The 18,655-nt window shown below is 41.6% G+C and overlaps 1 protein-coding gene across 2 annotated transcripts in view; it reads left to right on the top strand.

The window, feature by feature from the left end:
- The window catches only part of LOC106591860 (dedicator of cytokinesis protein 1), a 747,377-nt gene that overhangs the window by 349,926 nt on the left and 378,796 nt on the right, over positions 1-18,655 (top strand). For both annotated transcript variants that reach the window (XM_045687698.2, XM_045687696.2), the window contains exon 30: positions 12,282-12,360. In XM_045687698.2, coding sequence (XP_045543654.2) covers positions 12,282-12,360 — 79 coding nt within the window. The remainder of the gene's footprint in view (positions 1-12,281; positions 12,361-18,655) is intronic.

Below are 18,655 nucleotides of genomic sequence, written 5' to 3'. Positions count from 1 at the left end.
CTAACCCTATCTATCTATTAACCCTAACCCTATCTATCTATTAACCCTAACCTAACCCTATCTATCTATTAACCCTAACCTAACCCTATCTATCTATTAACCCTAACCTAACCCTATCTATATATTAACCCTAACCCTATCTATCTATTAACCCTAACCCTATCTATCTATTAACCCTAACCCTATCTATCTATTAACCCTAACCTAACCCTATCTATCTATTAACCCTAACCCTATCTATTAACCCTAACCTAACCCTATCTATCTATTAACCCTAACCTAACCCTATCTATCTATTAACCCTAACCCTATCTATCTATTAACCCTAACTTAACCCTATCTATCTATTAACCCTAACCTAACCCTATCTATCTATTAACCCTAACCCTATCTATTAACCCTAACCTAACCCTATCTATTAACCCTAACCCTATCTATCTATTAACCCTCACCCTATCTATTAACCCTAACCTAACCCTATCTATCTATTAACCCTAACCTAACCCTATATATCTATTAACCCTTGACCTAACCCTAACCTAACCCTTATTCTAACCCTAACCGTGACCTTAGCAAGTAGTTGCTTATCAACAGGTAGTTTGTTGACAGTGAGCTATCCATATAGTGTGATCTTTAATGACTATAGGAAGTCAAAATATATTCTGATTAGACTGCCTTCTGTGAGGTTTCCTGAACGTCTAAGACATGCTGATGGAGTAAACAGCCTCTGAAGTTGACAAACACTACTTTACTGTTGTTTTGTTTAGAGATCCCTATTAAATCTACCAGTCATTAACTTTTGTAGTCGTATTTTGTTGCTCGGATATTGTAAAGCAGTGGTCTCTCTGCTGTTTGATTATCTTAGTTACAGTGTCCTCTGTAATTGTTGAGACATACTTTTCTCTTCTTATGGCTCTATACTCCAACAGTTTGGATTTTAAATCAAACCAGGATTATGAGTGCAGACTGTCGGCTTTAATTTCATGGTGTTTTTCATCCATACCGGGTGAACCGTTTTAAATTACAGCACTTCCTGTGCGTAGTCTCCCCATTTTAGGGCACCTGAAGTATTGGGAAAAATTCACTTGTGTATTAAAGGAGTAAAAATTGAAGTATTTGGTCCCATATTAATATATATATATATATATATATATATATATATATATATATATATATATATATATATATTAATATCAAGATTTTGACTGTACATATGTTAGTTGCATTTGCTGTTTGTTTTGGGTGTGTTTTAGATTATTTTGTGCCTATTAGAAATTAATGGTAAATAATCTATTATGTCATTTTGTAGTCAGTTTTATTGTAAATAAGAATAGAACATGTTTCTAAACACTTCTACATGAGTGTGGATGCTATCATGGTTACAGATAATCCTGATTGAATCGTGAATAATGATGAGAGAGAAAATTACAGATGCACAAATATCGTACCCCTAACACATGCTAACCTCTCACCATTACAATAACAAGGGATGTTAGCATTTTATATCATACCTCTAAAACATGCTAACCTCTCACCATTACAATAACAGGGGAGGTTAGCATTTTATATCATACCCCCAAGACATGCTAACCTCTCACCATTAAAGTAACAGGGGAGGTCAGCATTTTATATCATAACCCCAAGGACATGCTAACCTCTCACCATTACAATAACAGAGGTTAGCATTTTATATCATACCCCCAAGACATGCTAACCTCTCACCATTACAATAACAGGGGAGGTTAGCATTTTTGTAGGGTATGATATTTGTGCGTCTAACTTTTGGAGTATAGAACCAATATAATTAAAAAAAAATCCCTTTCCCAATAATTACAGAGGGCACTATATATCATAATGGAGCTAGCAAGGCCAGTACAGATGTAGGAAGCCAGCAGAGCAGCAGATGTTGCTTCCCCTTGACAGATGTAGGAAGCCAGCAGAGCATCAGAGCTGCTTCCCCTTGACAGATGTAGGAAGCCAGCAGAGCATCAGAGCTGCTTCCCCTTGACAGATGTAGGAAGCCAGCAGAGCAGCAGAGCTGCTTCCCCTTGACAGATGTAGGAAGCCAGCAGAGCAGCAGAGCTGCTTCCCCTTGACAGATGTAGGAAGCCAGCAGAGCAGCAGAGCTGCTTCCCCTTGACAGATGTAGGAAGCCAGCAGAGCAGCAGAGCTGCTTCCCCTTGACAGGTGTAGGAAGCCAGCAGAGCATCAGATGTTGCTTCCCCCTGACAGGTGTAGGAAGCCAGCAGAGCAGCAGAGCTGCTTCCCCTTATTTATTTTTTATTTAACTAGGCAAGTCAGTTAAGAACAAATTCTTATTTACAATGACGGCCTAGGAACAGTGGGGTTAACTGCCTTGTTCAGGGGCAGAACAACAGATTTTTACCTTGTCAGCTCGGGGATTCGATCTAGCAACCCTTTCGGTTACTGGCCCAACACTCTAACCACTAGGCTACCTGCCGGCCCTCAGCAGATGAAAGAATGCAGCAGGGGATTAGAGCTGATTCCCCTCAGCAGATGAAGGAATGCAGCAGAGGATTAGAGCTGATTCCCCTCAGCAGATGTAGGAAGCCAGCAGAGGATTAGAGCTGATTCCCCTCAGCAGATGAAGGAATGCAGCAGAGGGTTAGAGCTGATTCCCCTCAGCAGATGTAGGAATGCAGCAGAGGATTAGAGCTGATTCCCCTCAGCAGATGAAGGAATGCAGCAGAGGATTAGAGCTGATTCCCCTCAGCAGATGTGGGAATGCAGCAGAGGATTAGAGCTGATTCCCCTCAGCAGATGAAGGAATGCAGCAGAGGATTAGAGCTGATTCCCCTCAGCAGATGAAGAAATGCAGCAGAGGATTAGAGCTGATTCCCCTCAGCAGATGTAGGAAGCCAGCAGAGGATTAGAGCTGATTCCCCTCAGCAGATGAAGGAATGCAGTAGAGGATTAGAGCTGATTCCCCTCAGCAGATGAAGGAATGCAGCAGAGGATTAGAGCTGATTCCCGTCAGTAGATGTGGGAATGCAGCAGAGGATTAGAGCTGATTCCCCTCAGCAGATGAAGGAATGCAGCAGAGGATTAGAGCTGATTCCCCTCAGCAGATGAAGGAATGCAGTAGAGGATTAGAGCTGATTCCCTTCAGCAGATGAAGGAATGCAGCAGAGGATTAGAGCTGATTCCCGTCAGCAGATGTGGGAATGCAGCAGAGGATTAGAGCTGATTCCCCTCAGCAGATGAAGGAATGCAGCAGAGGATTAGAGCTGATTCCCCTCAGCAGATGAAGGAATGCAGTAGAGGATTAGAGCTGATTCCCCTCAGCAGATGAAGGAATGCAGCAGAGGATTAGAGCTGATTCCCCTCAGCAGATGAAGGAATGCAGCAGAGGATTAGAGCTGATTCCCCTCAGCAGATGAAGGAATGCAGCAGAGGATTAGAGCTGATTCCCCTCAGCAGATGAAGGAATGCAGTAGAGGATTAGAGCTGATTCCCCTCAGCAGATGAAGGAATGCAGCAGAGGGTTAGAGCTGATTCCCCTCAGCAGATTTCCATGTTTAATAATGCAAGCTGGAGAGAGCATTGAAGCTAGATACATATATCCCTTAACTGTGTGTGTGTGTGTGTGTGTGTGTGTGTGTGTGTGTGTGTGTGTGTGTGTGTGTGTGTGTTTGTGCACGCGTGTGTACTCTTGTATTGTATTCTCGTTAGTCATTCCAAGACAATATAAATAGGTCTTCTCCTGGAAATGACAGGATCATTTACTGCATAAGGAGACTGTTATTGTGATAGACGGGACTTTGCTGGATAAACAATGTTTGCTGTGTTTTATTACATTTCTTTAATGGTTTATCAATCAAGCAGTGGAACGGTATGTCTTTCTGTACATCATCTGATAAATGTCTGGACTCCATTATTTACTAATTACTGCAGAGAGACTGTTTCTCTCTGTGTCTACAGTGTTGTGTTCAGTCATTATTATAGACCTATTGCAGAGAGACTGTTTATCTCTGTAGTCTACAGTGTTATGTTCAGTCATTATTATAGACCTACTGCAGAGAGACTGTTTCTCTCTGTAGTCTACAGTGTTGTGTTCAGTCATTATTATAGACCTACTGCAGAGAGACTGTTTATCTCTGTAGTCTACAGTGTTATGTTCAGTCATTATTATAGACCTACTGCAGAGAGACTGTTTCTCTCTGTAGTCTACAGTGTTGTGTTCAGTCATTATTATAGACCTACTGCAGAGAGACTGTTTCTCTCTGTAGTCTACAGTGTTGTGTTCAGTCATTATTATAGACCTACTGCAGAGAGACTGTTTCTCTCTGTAGTCTACAGTGTTATGTTCAGTCATTATTATAGACCTACTGCAGAGAGACTGTTTCTCTCTGTAGTCTACAGTGTTGTGTTCAGTCATTATTATAGACCTACTGCAGAGAGACTGTTTCTCTCTGTAGTCTACAGTGTTATGTTCAGTCATTATTATAGACCTACTGCAGAGAGACTGTTTCTCTCTGTAGTCTACAGTGTTGTGTTCAGTCATTATTATAGACCTACTGCAGAGAGACTGTTTCTCTCTGTAGTCTACAGTGTTATGTTCAGTCATTATTATAGACCTACTGCAGAGAGACTGTTTATCTCTGTAGTCTACAGTGTTGTGTTCAGTCATTATTATAGACCTACTGCAGAGAGACTGTTTCTCTCTGTAGTCTACAGTGTTGTGTTCAGTCATTATTATAGACCTACTGCAGAGAGACTGTTTCTCTCTGTAGTCTACAGTGTTGTGTTCAGTCATTATTATAGACCTACTGCAGAGAGACTGTTTCTCTCTGTAGTCTACAGTGTTGTGTTCAGTCATTATTATAGACCTACTGCAGAGAGACTGTTTCTCTCTGTAGTCTACAGTGTTATGTTCAGTCATTATTATAGACCTACTGCAGAGAGACTGTTTCTCTCTGTAGTCTACAGTGTTGTGTTCAGTCATTATTATAGACCTACTGCAGAGAGACTGTTTCTCTCTGTAGTCTACAGTGTTATGTTCAGTCATTATTATAGACCTACTGCAGAGAGACTGTTTCTCTCTGTAGTCTACAGTGTTTTCTAGTCACATTATTGAATTTTGAGCAACAACCGTCACGGTTCAGGGACTCCGATCCCGTAGAGGTTAACATCAGGGTCATGATGATATCACAACATTAACATCAGGGTCATGATGACATCACAACATTAACATCAGGGTCATGATGATATCACAACATTAACATCAGGGTCATGATGACATCACAACATTAACATCAGGGTCATGATGATATCACAACATTAACATCAGGGTCATGATGACATCACAACATTAACATCAGGGTCATGATGACATCACAACAGCTAAACATTTACATCTCTGTTTTAAAAATGTTTTGCCTTATTGTTACTATTATTATGATGATGATATGTTCCCTGCACTGTTGAGAGGAGAGCTCACCAATAATTATGTCATTGTACCGTTTATACCCGGCTACAATGAAATGAATACTTGGGAGCGCTCCCCTCAACAGTGCAGTGAATATATCAGAAGAATAAAGTGTGATTTGATTTGGACATGCTGACTAAGTGTAAACTGCACCGTTTAGTTGACCTGGCCAGTCCAGTCCAGGGGACTGCTGCTGTGGGCGTCCATCCAGGTAGACATCCAATATAAAGCAGTAATATTTCTCAGTGGACAGGTGCAATGGATGGAAACATACTTTACCATTTACCCCGGCTGGCGCTGAGCCTATCATCTATATTGGCATGTTCACAGCTGCAGAAAATTGAGTGAGGGAAGAGGAGAGAGGGAGACTCAGCTCAGGCAGACTGGGCTTTAGTAATGTGGTCACGGGCTGCTGCTGGGTGAGTGCTAGAGGGGAGTGTTTCAGGAGTCTCCACCACCGAGGGTAAAGATAGAGACATGGGGAGGTTGGGGGTGTTTCAGGAGTCTCCACCACCGAGGGTAAAGATAGAGACATGAACATCTCAAGGGTTTCTGGAGGGGCTCTGAAACACTTCACCTTTGTGCTTAATGACTAAGGGGACTCCTGATATGTAGCACGCTCAGGTTAGCCTTGGATAACATTCAGATTAGCCTTGGATAACATTCAGATTAGCCTTGGATAACATTCAGGTTAGCCTTGGATAACATTCAGATTAGCCTTGGATAACATTCAGATTAGCCTTGGATAACATTCAGGTTAGCCTTGGATAACATTCAGGTTCGTCCTGGATAACATTTAGGTTAGCCCTGGATAACATTCATTGTTAACCCTGGATAACATTCAGGTTAGCCCTGGACAACATTCATTGTTAGCCCTGGATAACATTCAGGTTAGTCCTGGATAACATTCAGGTTAGTCCTGGATAACATTCAGGTTAGCCCTGGATAACATTCAGGTTAGCCCTGGATAACATTCAGATTAGCCTTGGATAACATTCAGGTTAGCCCTGGATAACATTCAGGTTAGCCCTGGATACCATTCAGGTTAGCCCTGGATAACATCCAGGTTAGCCCTGGATCACATTCAGGTTAGCCCTGGATACCATTCAGGTTAGCCCTGGATAACATTCAGGTTAGCCCTGGATAACATTCAGATTAGCCCTGGATAACATGCAGGTTAGCCCTGGATAACATTCAAGTTAGCCTTGGATAACATTCAGGTTAGTCCTGGATAACATTCAGGTTAGCCTTGGATATCATTCAGGTTAGCCCTGGATAACATTCAGGTTAGCCCTGGATAACATTCAAATTAGCCCTGGATAACATGCAGGTTAGCCCTGGATAACATTCAGGTTAGCCCTGGATAACATTCAGGTTAGCCTTGGATAACATTCAGGTTAGCCTTGGATAACATTCAGGTTAGCCCTGGATAACATTCAGGTTAGCCTTGGATATCATTCAGGTTAGCCCTGGATAACATTCAGGTTAGTCCTGGATAACATTCAGGTTAGCCTTGGATATCATTCAGGTTAGCCCTGGATAACATTCAGGTTAGCCCTGGATAACATTCAAATTAGCCCTGGATAACATGCAGGTTAGCCCTGGATAACATTCAGGTTAGCCTTGGATAACATTCAGGTTAGCCCTGGATAACATTCAGGTTAGCCCTGGATAACATTCAAATTAGCCCTGGATAACATGCAGGTTAGCCCTGGATAACATTCAGGTTAGCCCTGGATAACATTCAGGTTAGCCTTGGATAACATTCAGGTTAGCCTTGGATAACATTCAGGTTAGCCCTGGATAACATTCAGGTTAGCCTTGGATATCATTCAGGTTAGCCCTGGATAACATTCAGGTTAGTCCTGGATAACATTCAGGTTAGCCTTGGATATCATTCAGGTTAGCCCTGGATAACATTCAGGTTAGCCCTGGATAACATTCAAATTAGCCCTGGATAACATGCAGGTTAGCCCTGGATAACATTCAGGTTAGCCTTGGATAACATTCAGGTTAGCCCTGGATAACATTCAGGTTAGCCTTGGATAACATTCAGGTTAGCCCTGGATACCATTCAGGTTAGCCCTGGATAACATGAATATTGCATGAATGGAAAATGCCTTGGAGCCTTGACTACCGCGTGACAGAGGTGGTGTTTCAAGTTGTATTAGTGATGTGTACAGGAGAAACAAGTTGTATTAGTGATGTGTACAGGAGAAACAAGTTGTATTAGTGATGTGTACATGAGAAACATGTTGTATTAGTGACGTGTACAGGAGAAACAAGTTGTATTAGTGATGTGTACAGGAGAAACAAGTTGTATTAGTGATGTGTACATGAGAAACATGTTGTATTAGTGACGTGTACAGGAGAAACAAGTTGTATTAGTGATGTGGACAGGAGAAACATGGTACACACACTGTACATCGAGATGCTAACTTGCAGGTTCCATCTGGACAATGCAACAACAATAAGAAATTGTAAAATATAACAATAGGAACATAAAGTAAATGTCTCAGTAGAATAGAATAAACATTTTAGCATCAGTATAATACAGGCTGGCACAATTTATAGTTTGATATTTACGCATGTTTTAGGGGAAAGGGGGGGATTGGGGTCCAGTGTTTACATTGAGTAGTATTTAGCAATCATATGGTAGCAGTGTGATGTGTGTGTAGAATGAATGTGTGTGTGTGTGGGTGTGTAGAATGTGTGTGTGAGTGTGTGTGGATGATTATACAACGGGTGGGTCTAATCCTAAATGCTGATTGGTTAAAACCGCATTCCAGCTGGTGTCTATTCCACAAGATACCACCGGCTAAATCTACAAAGATATTACTCTGTTCCATCTGACTGCTGCAATCCACTGTCTCATCAGCCCAGCCAGGCAATTTATAAACTTGATCTCCACTATAAAAAGCATCTAGACATTATCTCACATTTCTTTAAGACTAACATTTAGTTTTCAACAGCGGTTTTATATAAACCATTTTGTCTGTCTTTCCGACATTTGCAACATTGTTTCAATATTCAAATTTGATCTTCAGCTGTCCAATAGTAATGAACGTGTCGGTTAGTCGGGACGAGACAGACAGGCAGGCAGCGTTTCTCAGCCAGTCGAAATGATAAATCAGCTGGCATCATTGTTATGGATATATACAAAGAAATGAACGAAACGAAACGAAGTGCAGCTAGTTTGCAGTCTTTCCAGCTTCAGTTTGAAGTGATTGTGTTTAGCTGTGTTGTTGGCTAGCTCCTCTGAACAACAGTGTCCTGGCGAGAGAGCACATTTTCTATGCCAGGCGAAATCACTCCTCATTAGCTCATTGTTATGGATGTATACAAAGAAATGTCACTAGAAAACAGCTAATGCAAATGCATCTACTTTGCTGTTATTCTGGCTGTACTTTTAGACGTGACTGTAAGTTAGCCATAGTTGGCTAGCTAGCAAGCAAGGGATAAGAACGTTGCCAGCCCGTATGGCAATGGAACATTTAGAATGAACGACTGGGTCGCATCCACAGATACAGAACAAAAAGACTGAACGACTGGGTCGCGTCCATAGATACAGAACAAAAAGACTGAACGACTGGGTCGCGTCCATAGATACAGAACAAAAAGACTGAACGACTGGGTCGCGTTCATAGATACAGAACAAAAAGACTGAACGACTGGGTCGCGTCCATAGATACAGAACAAAAAGACTAAACGACTGGGTCACGTCCATAGATACAGAACAAAAAGACTGAACGACTGGGTCGCGTCCACAGATACAGAACAAAAAGACTGAACGACTGGGTCGCGTCCATAGATACAGAACAAAAAGACTAAACGACTGGGTCCATAGATACAGAACAAAAAGACTGAACGACTGGGTCCATAGATACAGAACAAAAAGACTGAACGACTGGGTCACGTCTCCGGCAAACAAATTAATAGAACGAACGACCAGCCTGCTTCTGTAACAACCCTACATTTGTGTTGGGACTATATCTTGTGGAAGGATGAAATAATATGAATAAATTCATCAACATAAAGTTATTTAAGAAAATATGTCTATCATACTTCATCTCGGGCGTAACACCCATGCTGATACACTGCATTCAGAAAGTATACAGACCCCTTGACTTTTTCCACATTTTCTTAAGTTACAGCCTTATTCTAAAATGGATAAAATAGTTTTTATCCCCCTCGTCAATCTACACACAACCTATTTACCGTTACAACCCCTGCTGTTACTTTTGTTACTTTTGACAAAGCAAAAACAGGTTTTTAGAAATGTATGCAAGTTTATGTAAAAAAAAATACTGAAATGTCACATTTACATAAGTATTTAGACCCTAGAACTCAGTACTTTGTTGAAGCACCTTTGGCAGCGATTACAGCCTCGAGTCTTCTTGGGTATGACACTACAAGCTTAGCACACCTGTATTTGAGGAGTTTCTCCCATTCTTCTCTGCAGATCCTCTCAAGCTCTGTCAAGCTATTTTCAGGTCTCTCCAGAGATGTTCGATCGGGTTCTGGCTGGGCCACTCAAGGACATTCAGAGACATGTCCCAAAGCCACTCCTACGTTGGTTGTGTGCTTAGGGTCTTTGTCCTGTTGGAAGGTGAACCTTCACCCCAATCTGAGGTCCTGAGCGCTCTGGAGCAGGTTTTCATCAAGGATCTCTCTGTAAGACTGATTGTACAGAATAGTGGAGGGAATCTAGGACGAGCCTCAAAGTTATTATCCAACCTTTTTTCAGCTTTATTTCTGATTTAGATTCCCCTTGGCTACTGTACTACAGTTATTCTTCCTTTAAGAGTTGTGGCGTACTGCAGCACAGCTTTTTTGGGGGGGCCGTAGAATTCTATGACAGTTATTTAAGTGTCAGCCATTGTTGCCAGAATAACGTCATTTACCACAATCTGCCACCATCTACCACAAAACCGTCACGGCATAAAGCTCAAAACGTTTAAAGGAAGAACAAGTGTATGTTCCCTGAGGTGGATAAACAGAGTTATACTCCTAAAACCTGCTGGAAATCCAGATTAGCCATCTGGCAATTCTGGCAAATGCCAGATGGGCCAGAATCATCTTTTAGTTGGTTAAGCTGGTCAAAATTGGTACACACAAAAGAAACGTTGACAAAAAATAAATAAGTGACGCTGCCGGGGGCCTGTTCAGATGTCTCTGTTGTCATGATAAACTATAATGAGCATCCAGCTGATCAGTGGGCAACGGCGGCCCCCTTTTTTTTAATAGGCTGAGCTGAGGTCGCGCAAATTCACATTGAAGGTCAAACGCGGCATCATCAAAGAGATCTGAAAATGGCTTTATTCTGTGTTCTCTAGCCTACTTCCTGGATGTGCGTTGTATTACAGTATGTGAGTGAACACAGTCTCTCTCAATCACTTTCTCACAGTTTGATCCAGACTGGTTTTCTCTAACAACACACACACACAGTATTCTCAGTGGTTATCTAAACCCCCCCCCCCCCCCCCCCCCACTGGCTTGACCTTTGGGAACCAGGTCTTCTGTGAGCCCAGATGACAGTTCAGTCCCATTATCTGTCTGTCTTACAGCGGAACAACAGGTCATGCCGCTAGAGATTTATGTTTCACGCTGAAGGAGAAAAACAGAAAAACAACCCATTACATGAGATTAAAGGGATATTACTTGTCAGCACTTAATTCATCTGTGGCATTTGTACTCTCTCAGTCTTTTTGTACTGGTGATTTTGTAATTCACAGGTCAAACTGAAATATGAATCCCTTACATCAAACACACTAATCCTTTGGATTGAACCGTTAAAATAGACAACATTGTAGAAAATGGACAAGTTTGGTGGGAGATCAAACAGACCCAGTCCATACTGTAGCAGGTAGTAGCCTATAGGCTGAACACATATCCTGATGTACTGTAGGGTGGGGGTGGAACATAGTAATGATGGGGTGATATGTAGGGTGGAACATAGTAATGATGGGGTGATATGTAGGGTGGAACATCGTAATGATGGGGTGATATGTAGGGTGGAACATAGTAATGATATGGTGATATGTATGGTGGGGGCGGAGCATAGTAATGATGGGGTGATATGTAGGGTGGGGGTGGAACATAGTAATGATGGGGTGATATGTAGGGTGGAACATAGTAATGATGGGGTGATATGTAGGGTGGAACATAGTAATGATATGGTGATATGTAGGGTGGGGGTGGAACATAGTAATGATATGGTGATATGTAGGGTGGAACATAGTAATGATGGGGTGATATGTAGGGTGGGGGTGGAACATAGTAATGATATGGTGATATGTAGGGTGGAACATAGTAATGATGGGGTGATATGTAGGGTGGGGGTGGAACATAGTAATGATGGGGTGATATGTAGGGTGGGGGCGGAGTGTAGAAATGATGGGGTGATATGTAGGGTGGAGCATAGTAATGATATGGTGATATGTAGGGTGGGGGTGGAACATAGTCATGATATGGTGATATGTAGGGTGGGGGTGGAACATAGTCATGATATGGTGATATGTAGGGTGGGGGCGGAGCATAGTAATGATATGGTGATATGTAGGGTGGGGGCGGAGCGTAGTAATGATGGGGGGATATGTAGGGTGGGGGTGGATCTAAACTAGATGTCTCTCTGATCTATTTCAGAGTGTTTCCGAAGGCCGTTAATCAGTATGGATCTAAACCAGATGTCTCTCTGATTTCATTGAGTGTTCCTGAGGGCCATTAATCAGTATGGATCTAAACCAGATGTCTCTCTGATTTCTTTCAGAGTGTTCCCGAGGGCCATTAATCAGTATGGATCTAAACCAGATGTCTCTCTGATTTCTTTCAGAGTGTTCCTGAGGGCCATTAATCAGTATGCAGCCGTGTTAAACAAGAAGTTCCTGGATCAGACCAACTTTGAGCTTCAGGTAAGCTCACCACTCTATAAAGCCTCAGTTTGTTAAAAACAAAATACTGTTACTCCATCAGGCCAGACTTGAAGACTGGTTGAATTATGTCAATCTAATGTCAAATCTATGTTTATGTAAAGTTTCCTTTCATTAGTCTTGCACTGCATTAGGAGAACTTAACGAGACTGGTTGAATAGTGAAATCCTTAAAGACGGTTCAGAATGGTGACTTGATTGCCTTCAATGGTATTTATTGCTGACACTTTGCGGAGCAAGCTCTTTCATCAAAAACACTGGTTGAATTCTGTTAATGAACTGTAACTTGTATGGTTATTTTAGGGCTGTCCCCGACCCCTAAAAATCTTGGTCGACCGAAAGTCGTCTGTTCTTTCGACCAATCGATTGCTAGAATGTTTTAAATGTGTATTTTTTCCATATATAGACACACCCAATGTGTTTTAATAAAATCAACTATATGTATTGAGCTTGTCTGATGTTTTAAGCTTATGGTTTGTTTAAATAAGACAAATGCCTCAAGAGGGAGCCAGAGATCTAGATAACCAGAATAAACCAACCTTAACCTTACCCAACTAGTCTCCTCCTGCTCCTGCTGGATTTCGCAGATTCTGCCATTACTCTCCTGAAATTTCCGGTAATAGGCTACATGAGGAATCGGCAACATTTCTCATGTGGAATGTCAATTTATCTTACCATTTCTACCAATCTGCCTGCCAGTTATGGTTTTCATATGCACATTTTCGTGAAACATTTTACTTGAATTTATAATATTGTCTTCATATCTCAAAATCATTGCCATGTGTTTAATCTAAATTCTATCCAAATCTAAATGAAAATGATACAAACCTAAAAAGTTAGTTCTATTGCCATTGCAAAATATGTTAAAATAGCCTACATAAATCCAACAAATTAAAACATTGCAGCCTGCAGGAAGAAAATATTTGGATTCAAAAAAAGATATATACAGTACCAGTCAAAGTTTGGACACACCTACTCAAAACGCAAGGGCTTTTCTTTATTTTTACTATTTTCTACATTGTAGAATAATAGTGAAGACATCAAAACTATGAAATAACACATATGGAATCATGTAGTAACCAAAAAAGTGTTAAGCAAATCAAAATATATTTTATAATTAAGATTCTTCAAAGTAGACACCCTTTGCCTCGATGACAGCTTTGCACACTCTTGGATCCACAAATGAGCACATTTATATGGCTACATTTGCGTGCAGGCTAAGTAGCCTACAGGCCTACTTCTATGTGTAAATCAGGCCAGGTAGCCTATAGGCCTACTTCTATGTGTAAATCAGGCCAGGTAGCCTATAGGCCTACTTCTGTGTGTAAATCAGGCCAGGTAGCCTATAGGCCTACTTCTATGCGTGCGCGTCCTTACTCAACATTGACAGGAGCGCTCCAAACAAAAGACAATGACTAAATTGGAGAGAGAAGGTGCATGGTCAATCCGATGTCTGCTTTGGCCATGCAGTATTTACGATAATAAGCAGAAGTCAGGGCAAGAATGGCCTCAGCAGAAGTTAGGGCATTCATACCACCCTGGGGACGAGATCTCTGCAATACGCTCCTACATATCCAAGGGTTTTTCTTGATATCAGTTTATCTATGGAAATAAAAAAATATTTTGTCATAAAGATAGGAATGCATTGAAATAAGTATAAAAACTTAGGTAATACATTCATTTTAACAGTGTTAATTATTCCGCTCAAAGAAAAAGTAAATCCCAGCATTCAAAATCCTGTTTCAGGCGGAGTATCAAGGAGGGAAATTGGCTTTATAGACATCTTTGAAATTGTGTGTGACCCAAATTCCCATATATTTACATTTCTGTGTTGTCACCCTGAAGGGCACATGACTAAAATAAGTTTGCATGGCAGAAGGATAAATAGGCATCAATTCACTTTTTTGTAGATGAATCTTATACCCGGATATTTTAACAACTGTCTTTAGTAGAACCTGGATCTCTGGAACAAACATTTTGCTACAATAACATCTGCTATACATGTGACTAATAAAATTTTATTTTATTTGATATTGGAAGACCAGTTAAAGGGTCAGACATATAAAATAGCAAGTCATCTGCATAGAGTGCTCTAAGCCCCCTCTTCGAATACCTTTAATAGTGGTGTTATTATGTATTTGCAATGGCTAAAGGCTCAATTGTGATGGCAAACAGCTGAGGGGATAGAGTACAACCCTGTCATGTTCCACGTTAAAGTTGTAAATAAGGTTATTATTTGTGCGTACTGCAGCCACAGGGGAGGAATAAAGGACGTTGATCCAGAACATAAAATTGGGACTGAATCCAAATTGTTTGAGAGTATAAAATAGATAATCCCACTCCATCCGATCAAACGCCTTCTCAGCATCAAGTGATAACATTATCTCTGGATTGTCAGATGAAGAGGGATTATAAAGTATAATATACAGATGTCTGATGTTGAAAAAATAATGACGATTTTTAATGAAACCAGTTTGATCTGTAGAGATAATGTCGGGAAGGACTGACTCAAAACGGCAGGCAATCATCTTAGAAAGAATCCTTACAACGTAATTCAGTAAAGAAATGGAAGGCCTGTATGAACCACACTCAAGAGGTTGTTTTTATCAGAATAAGTAAAAATACATGCCTGACTCATTGTTGAGGGTTAAAGAGTTTGAGGAGAATGGTTCCTCAAATACGGAAAGCAAGAGAGGAGAGAATAGATCTGAGAATGATTCCTCAAATACGGAAAGCAAGAGAGGAGAGAATAGATTTGAGAATGTTTTTTTATAAGAATTAGCTCAGAAATCCGTCGGGTCCAGGGGATTTACTGCGTAGATTTAATTGCCAACACAATCTCTTCTACAGAGAACTGTTCTTCTAATTCAGCAGCTTTCTCGCGTTCAACTGTAGGAATATCTAAGTTCTCAACAAAGGTGTCAAGTAAGGAAAGTAAGTTACGTTACATCAATACAATCCTGGCAGTGGTGTAGTTTAGCCACAATGACGCAAGGTTATCCACCAGGATTCCTTGCATGAGATCCCCGATGTGAGCGGTCTACAGGGACGTCTTCATCTAATTTGAGGGCTTCCTTCAATAACTTTGAGACCAATGAAGTAGGACTTGAGCCCTGGTCCTCAGCTACCCCCATGATCCTGGTATTAGTCCTTCGCATATAACCTTGTAAATGTATGCATGTTTTATATTTGAGATTCTTCAAAGTAGCCACCCTTTTCCTTGATGACAGCTTTGCACACTCTTGGCATTCTCCCCACCAGTTTCACCTGGAATGCTTTTCCAACAGTCTTGAAGGAGTTCCCACATATGCTGAGCACTTGTTGGCTGCTTATCCTTCACTCTGCGGTCCAACTCATCCCAAACCATCTCAATTGGGTTGAGGTCGGGTGATTGTGGAGGCCAGGTCATCTGATGCAGCACTCCATCACTCTCCTTGGTCAAATAGCCCTTACACATCCTGGAGGTGCATTGGGTCATTGTCCTGTTGAAAAACAAATGATAATCCCACGAAGCACAAACCAGATGGGATGGTGTATCGTTGCAGAATGCTGTGGTAGCAATGCTGGTTAACTGTGCCTTGAATTCTAAAATAAATCACTGACAGTGTCACCATCAAAGCACCCTGACACCATAACACTTCCTCCTCCATGCTTCACGGTGGGAACCACACATGCGGAGATCATCTGATCACCTACTCTGCGTCTCACAAAGACACGGCAGTTGGAACCACAAATCTCAAATTTGGACTCATCAGACCAAAGGGCAGATTTCCACCAGTCTAATTGCTCATGTTTCTTGGCCCAAGCAAGTCTCTTCTTCTTACTGTTGTCCTTTAGTGGTGGTTTCTTTGCAGCAATTCGACCATGAAGGCCTGATTCACACAGTCTCCTCAGAACAGTTGATGTTGAGATGTATGTTACTTGAACTCTGTGAAGCATATATTTGGGCCGCAATTCCTGAGGCTGGTAACTCTAATGAACTTACCCTCTGCAGCAGAGGTAACTCCTGGTCTTCCTTTCCTGTGGCGGTCCTCATGAGAGCCAGTTTCATCATAGCGCTTGATGGTTTTTGCGACTGCACTTGAAGAAACATTCAAAGTTATTGACATTTTCCGGATTGACTGACCTTCATGTTTAAAGTAATGATGGACTGTCATTTATCTTTGCTTATTTGAGCTGTTCTTGCCATAATATTATTTTTTTACCTTTAATTAACTAGGCAAGTCAGTTAAGAACAAATTCTTATTTTCAATGCCGGCCTAGGAACAGTGGGTTAACTACCTTGTTCAGGAATTGGTCTTTTACCAAATAGGGCTATACCAAGCCTACCTTGTCACAACACAACTGATTGGCTCAAACACATTAAGAAGGAAAGAAATTCCACAAATTAGCTTGTTAATTCAAATGCATTTCAGGTGACTACCTCATGAAGCTGGTTGAGAAAATGCCAAGAGTGTGCAAAGCTGTCATCAATGCAATGGGTGGCTACTTTGAAGAATCTCAAATATAAAATATATTTTGATTTGTTTAACACTTTTTTGGGTACTACATTATTTCATATGTGTTATTTCATAGTTTTGATGTCTTCACTATTATTCTACAAGAAAATAGTAAAAATATATAAAAATCCTGGAATGAGTAGGTGTCCAAACTTTTGATATTTCTATATTTGATTTTCAATACATTTCTAATCTCAGCAAAAAAAAGAAACGTCCTCTCGCTGTCAACTGCGTTTATTTTCAGCAAACTTAACATGTGTAAATATTTGTATGAACATAACAAGATTCAGCAACTAAGACATAAACTGAACAAGTTCCACAGACATGTGACTAACAGAAATTGAATAATTTGTCCCTGAACAAAGGAGGGGTGAAAATCAAAAGTCACAGTCAGTATCTGGTGTGGCCACCAGCTGCATTAAGTACTGCAGTGCATCTTCTTCTCATGGACTGCACCAGATTTGCCAGTTCTTGCTGTGAGATGTTACCCCACTCTTCCACCAAGGCACCTGCAAGTTCCTGGACATTTCTGGGGGGAATGGCCCTGGCCCTCACCCTCCGATCCAACAGGTCCCAGACGTGCTCAATGGGATTGAGATTCGGGCTCTTCACTGGCCATGGCAGAACACTGACATTCCTGTCTTGCAGGAAATCATGCACAGAACGAGCAGTATGGCTGGTGGCATTGTCTTGCTAGAGGGTCATGTCAGGATGAGCCTGCAGGAAGGGTACCACATGAGGGAGAAGGATGTCTTCCCTGTAACGCACAGAATTGAGATTGCCTGCAATGACAACAAGCTCAGTCCGATGATGCTGTGACACACCACCCCAGACCATGACGGACCTTCCATCTCCAAATCGATCCCGCTCCAGAGTACAGGCCTCGGTGTAACACTCATTCCTTCTACAATACATGCGAATCCGACCATCACCCCTGGTAAAACAAAACCTCGACTCGTCAGTGAAGAGCACTTTCTGTCAGTCCTGTCTGGTCCAGCGACGGTGGGTTTGTGCCCATAGACGACGTTGTTGCTGGTTACGTCTGGTGAGGACCTGCCTTACAACAGGCCTACAAGCCCTCAGTCCAGCCTCTCTCAGCCTATTGCGGACAGTCTGAGCACTGATGGAGGGATTGTGCGTTCCTGGTGTAACTCGAGCAGTTGTTGTTGCCATCCTGTACCTGTCCCGCAGGTGTGATGTTCGGATGTACCGATCCTGTGCAGGTGTTGTTACAAGTGGTCTGCCACTGCGAGGACGATCAGCTGTCCGTCCTATCTCCCTGTAGCGCAGTCTTAGGCGTCTCACAGTACGGACATTGCAATTTATTGCCCTGGCCACATCTGCAGTCCTCATGCCTCCTTGCAGCATGCCTAAGGCACGTTCACGCAGATGAGCAGGGACCCTGGGCATCTTTCTTTTGGTGTCTTTCAGAGTCAGTAGAAAGGCCTCTTTAGTGTCCTAAGTTTTCATTACTGTGACCTTAATTGCTTACTGTCTGTAAGCTGTTAGTGTCTTAACGACCGTTCCACAGGGGCATGTTTATTAATTGTTTATGGTTCATTGAACAAGCATGGGAAACAGTGTTTAAACCCTTTACAATGAAGCTCTGTGAAGTTATTTGGATTTTTATGAATTATCTTTAAAAGACAGGGTTCTGAAAAAGGGACGTTTCTTTTTTTGTTGCTGAATTTAAAAAGGTGTTTTCACTTGTCATTGTGGGGTATTGTATGTTATTGTGGGGTATTGTGGGGTATGGTGGGGTATTGTGGGGTATGGTGT

This window comes from Salmo salar, chromosome 01 (assembly GCF_965601325.2).
Source record: "Salmo salar chromosome 01, fSalSal1, whole genome shotgun sequence".
NCBI lineage: Eukaryota > Metazoa > Chordata > Actinopteri > Salmoniformes > Salmonidae > Salmo > Salmo salar.
The sequence above is the reverse complement of the archived record's forward strand: the minus strand, read 5'-3'. Positions and strand labels throughout refer to the sequence as shown.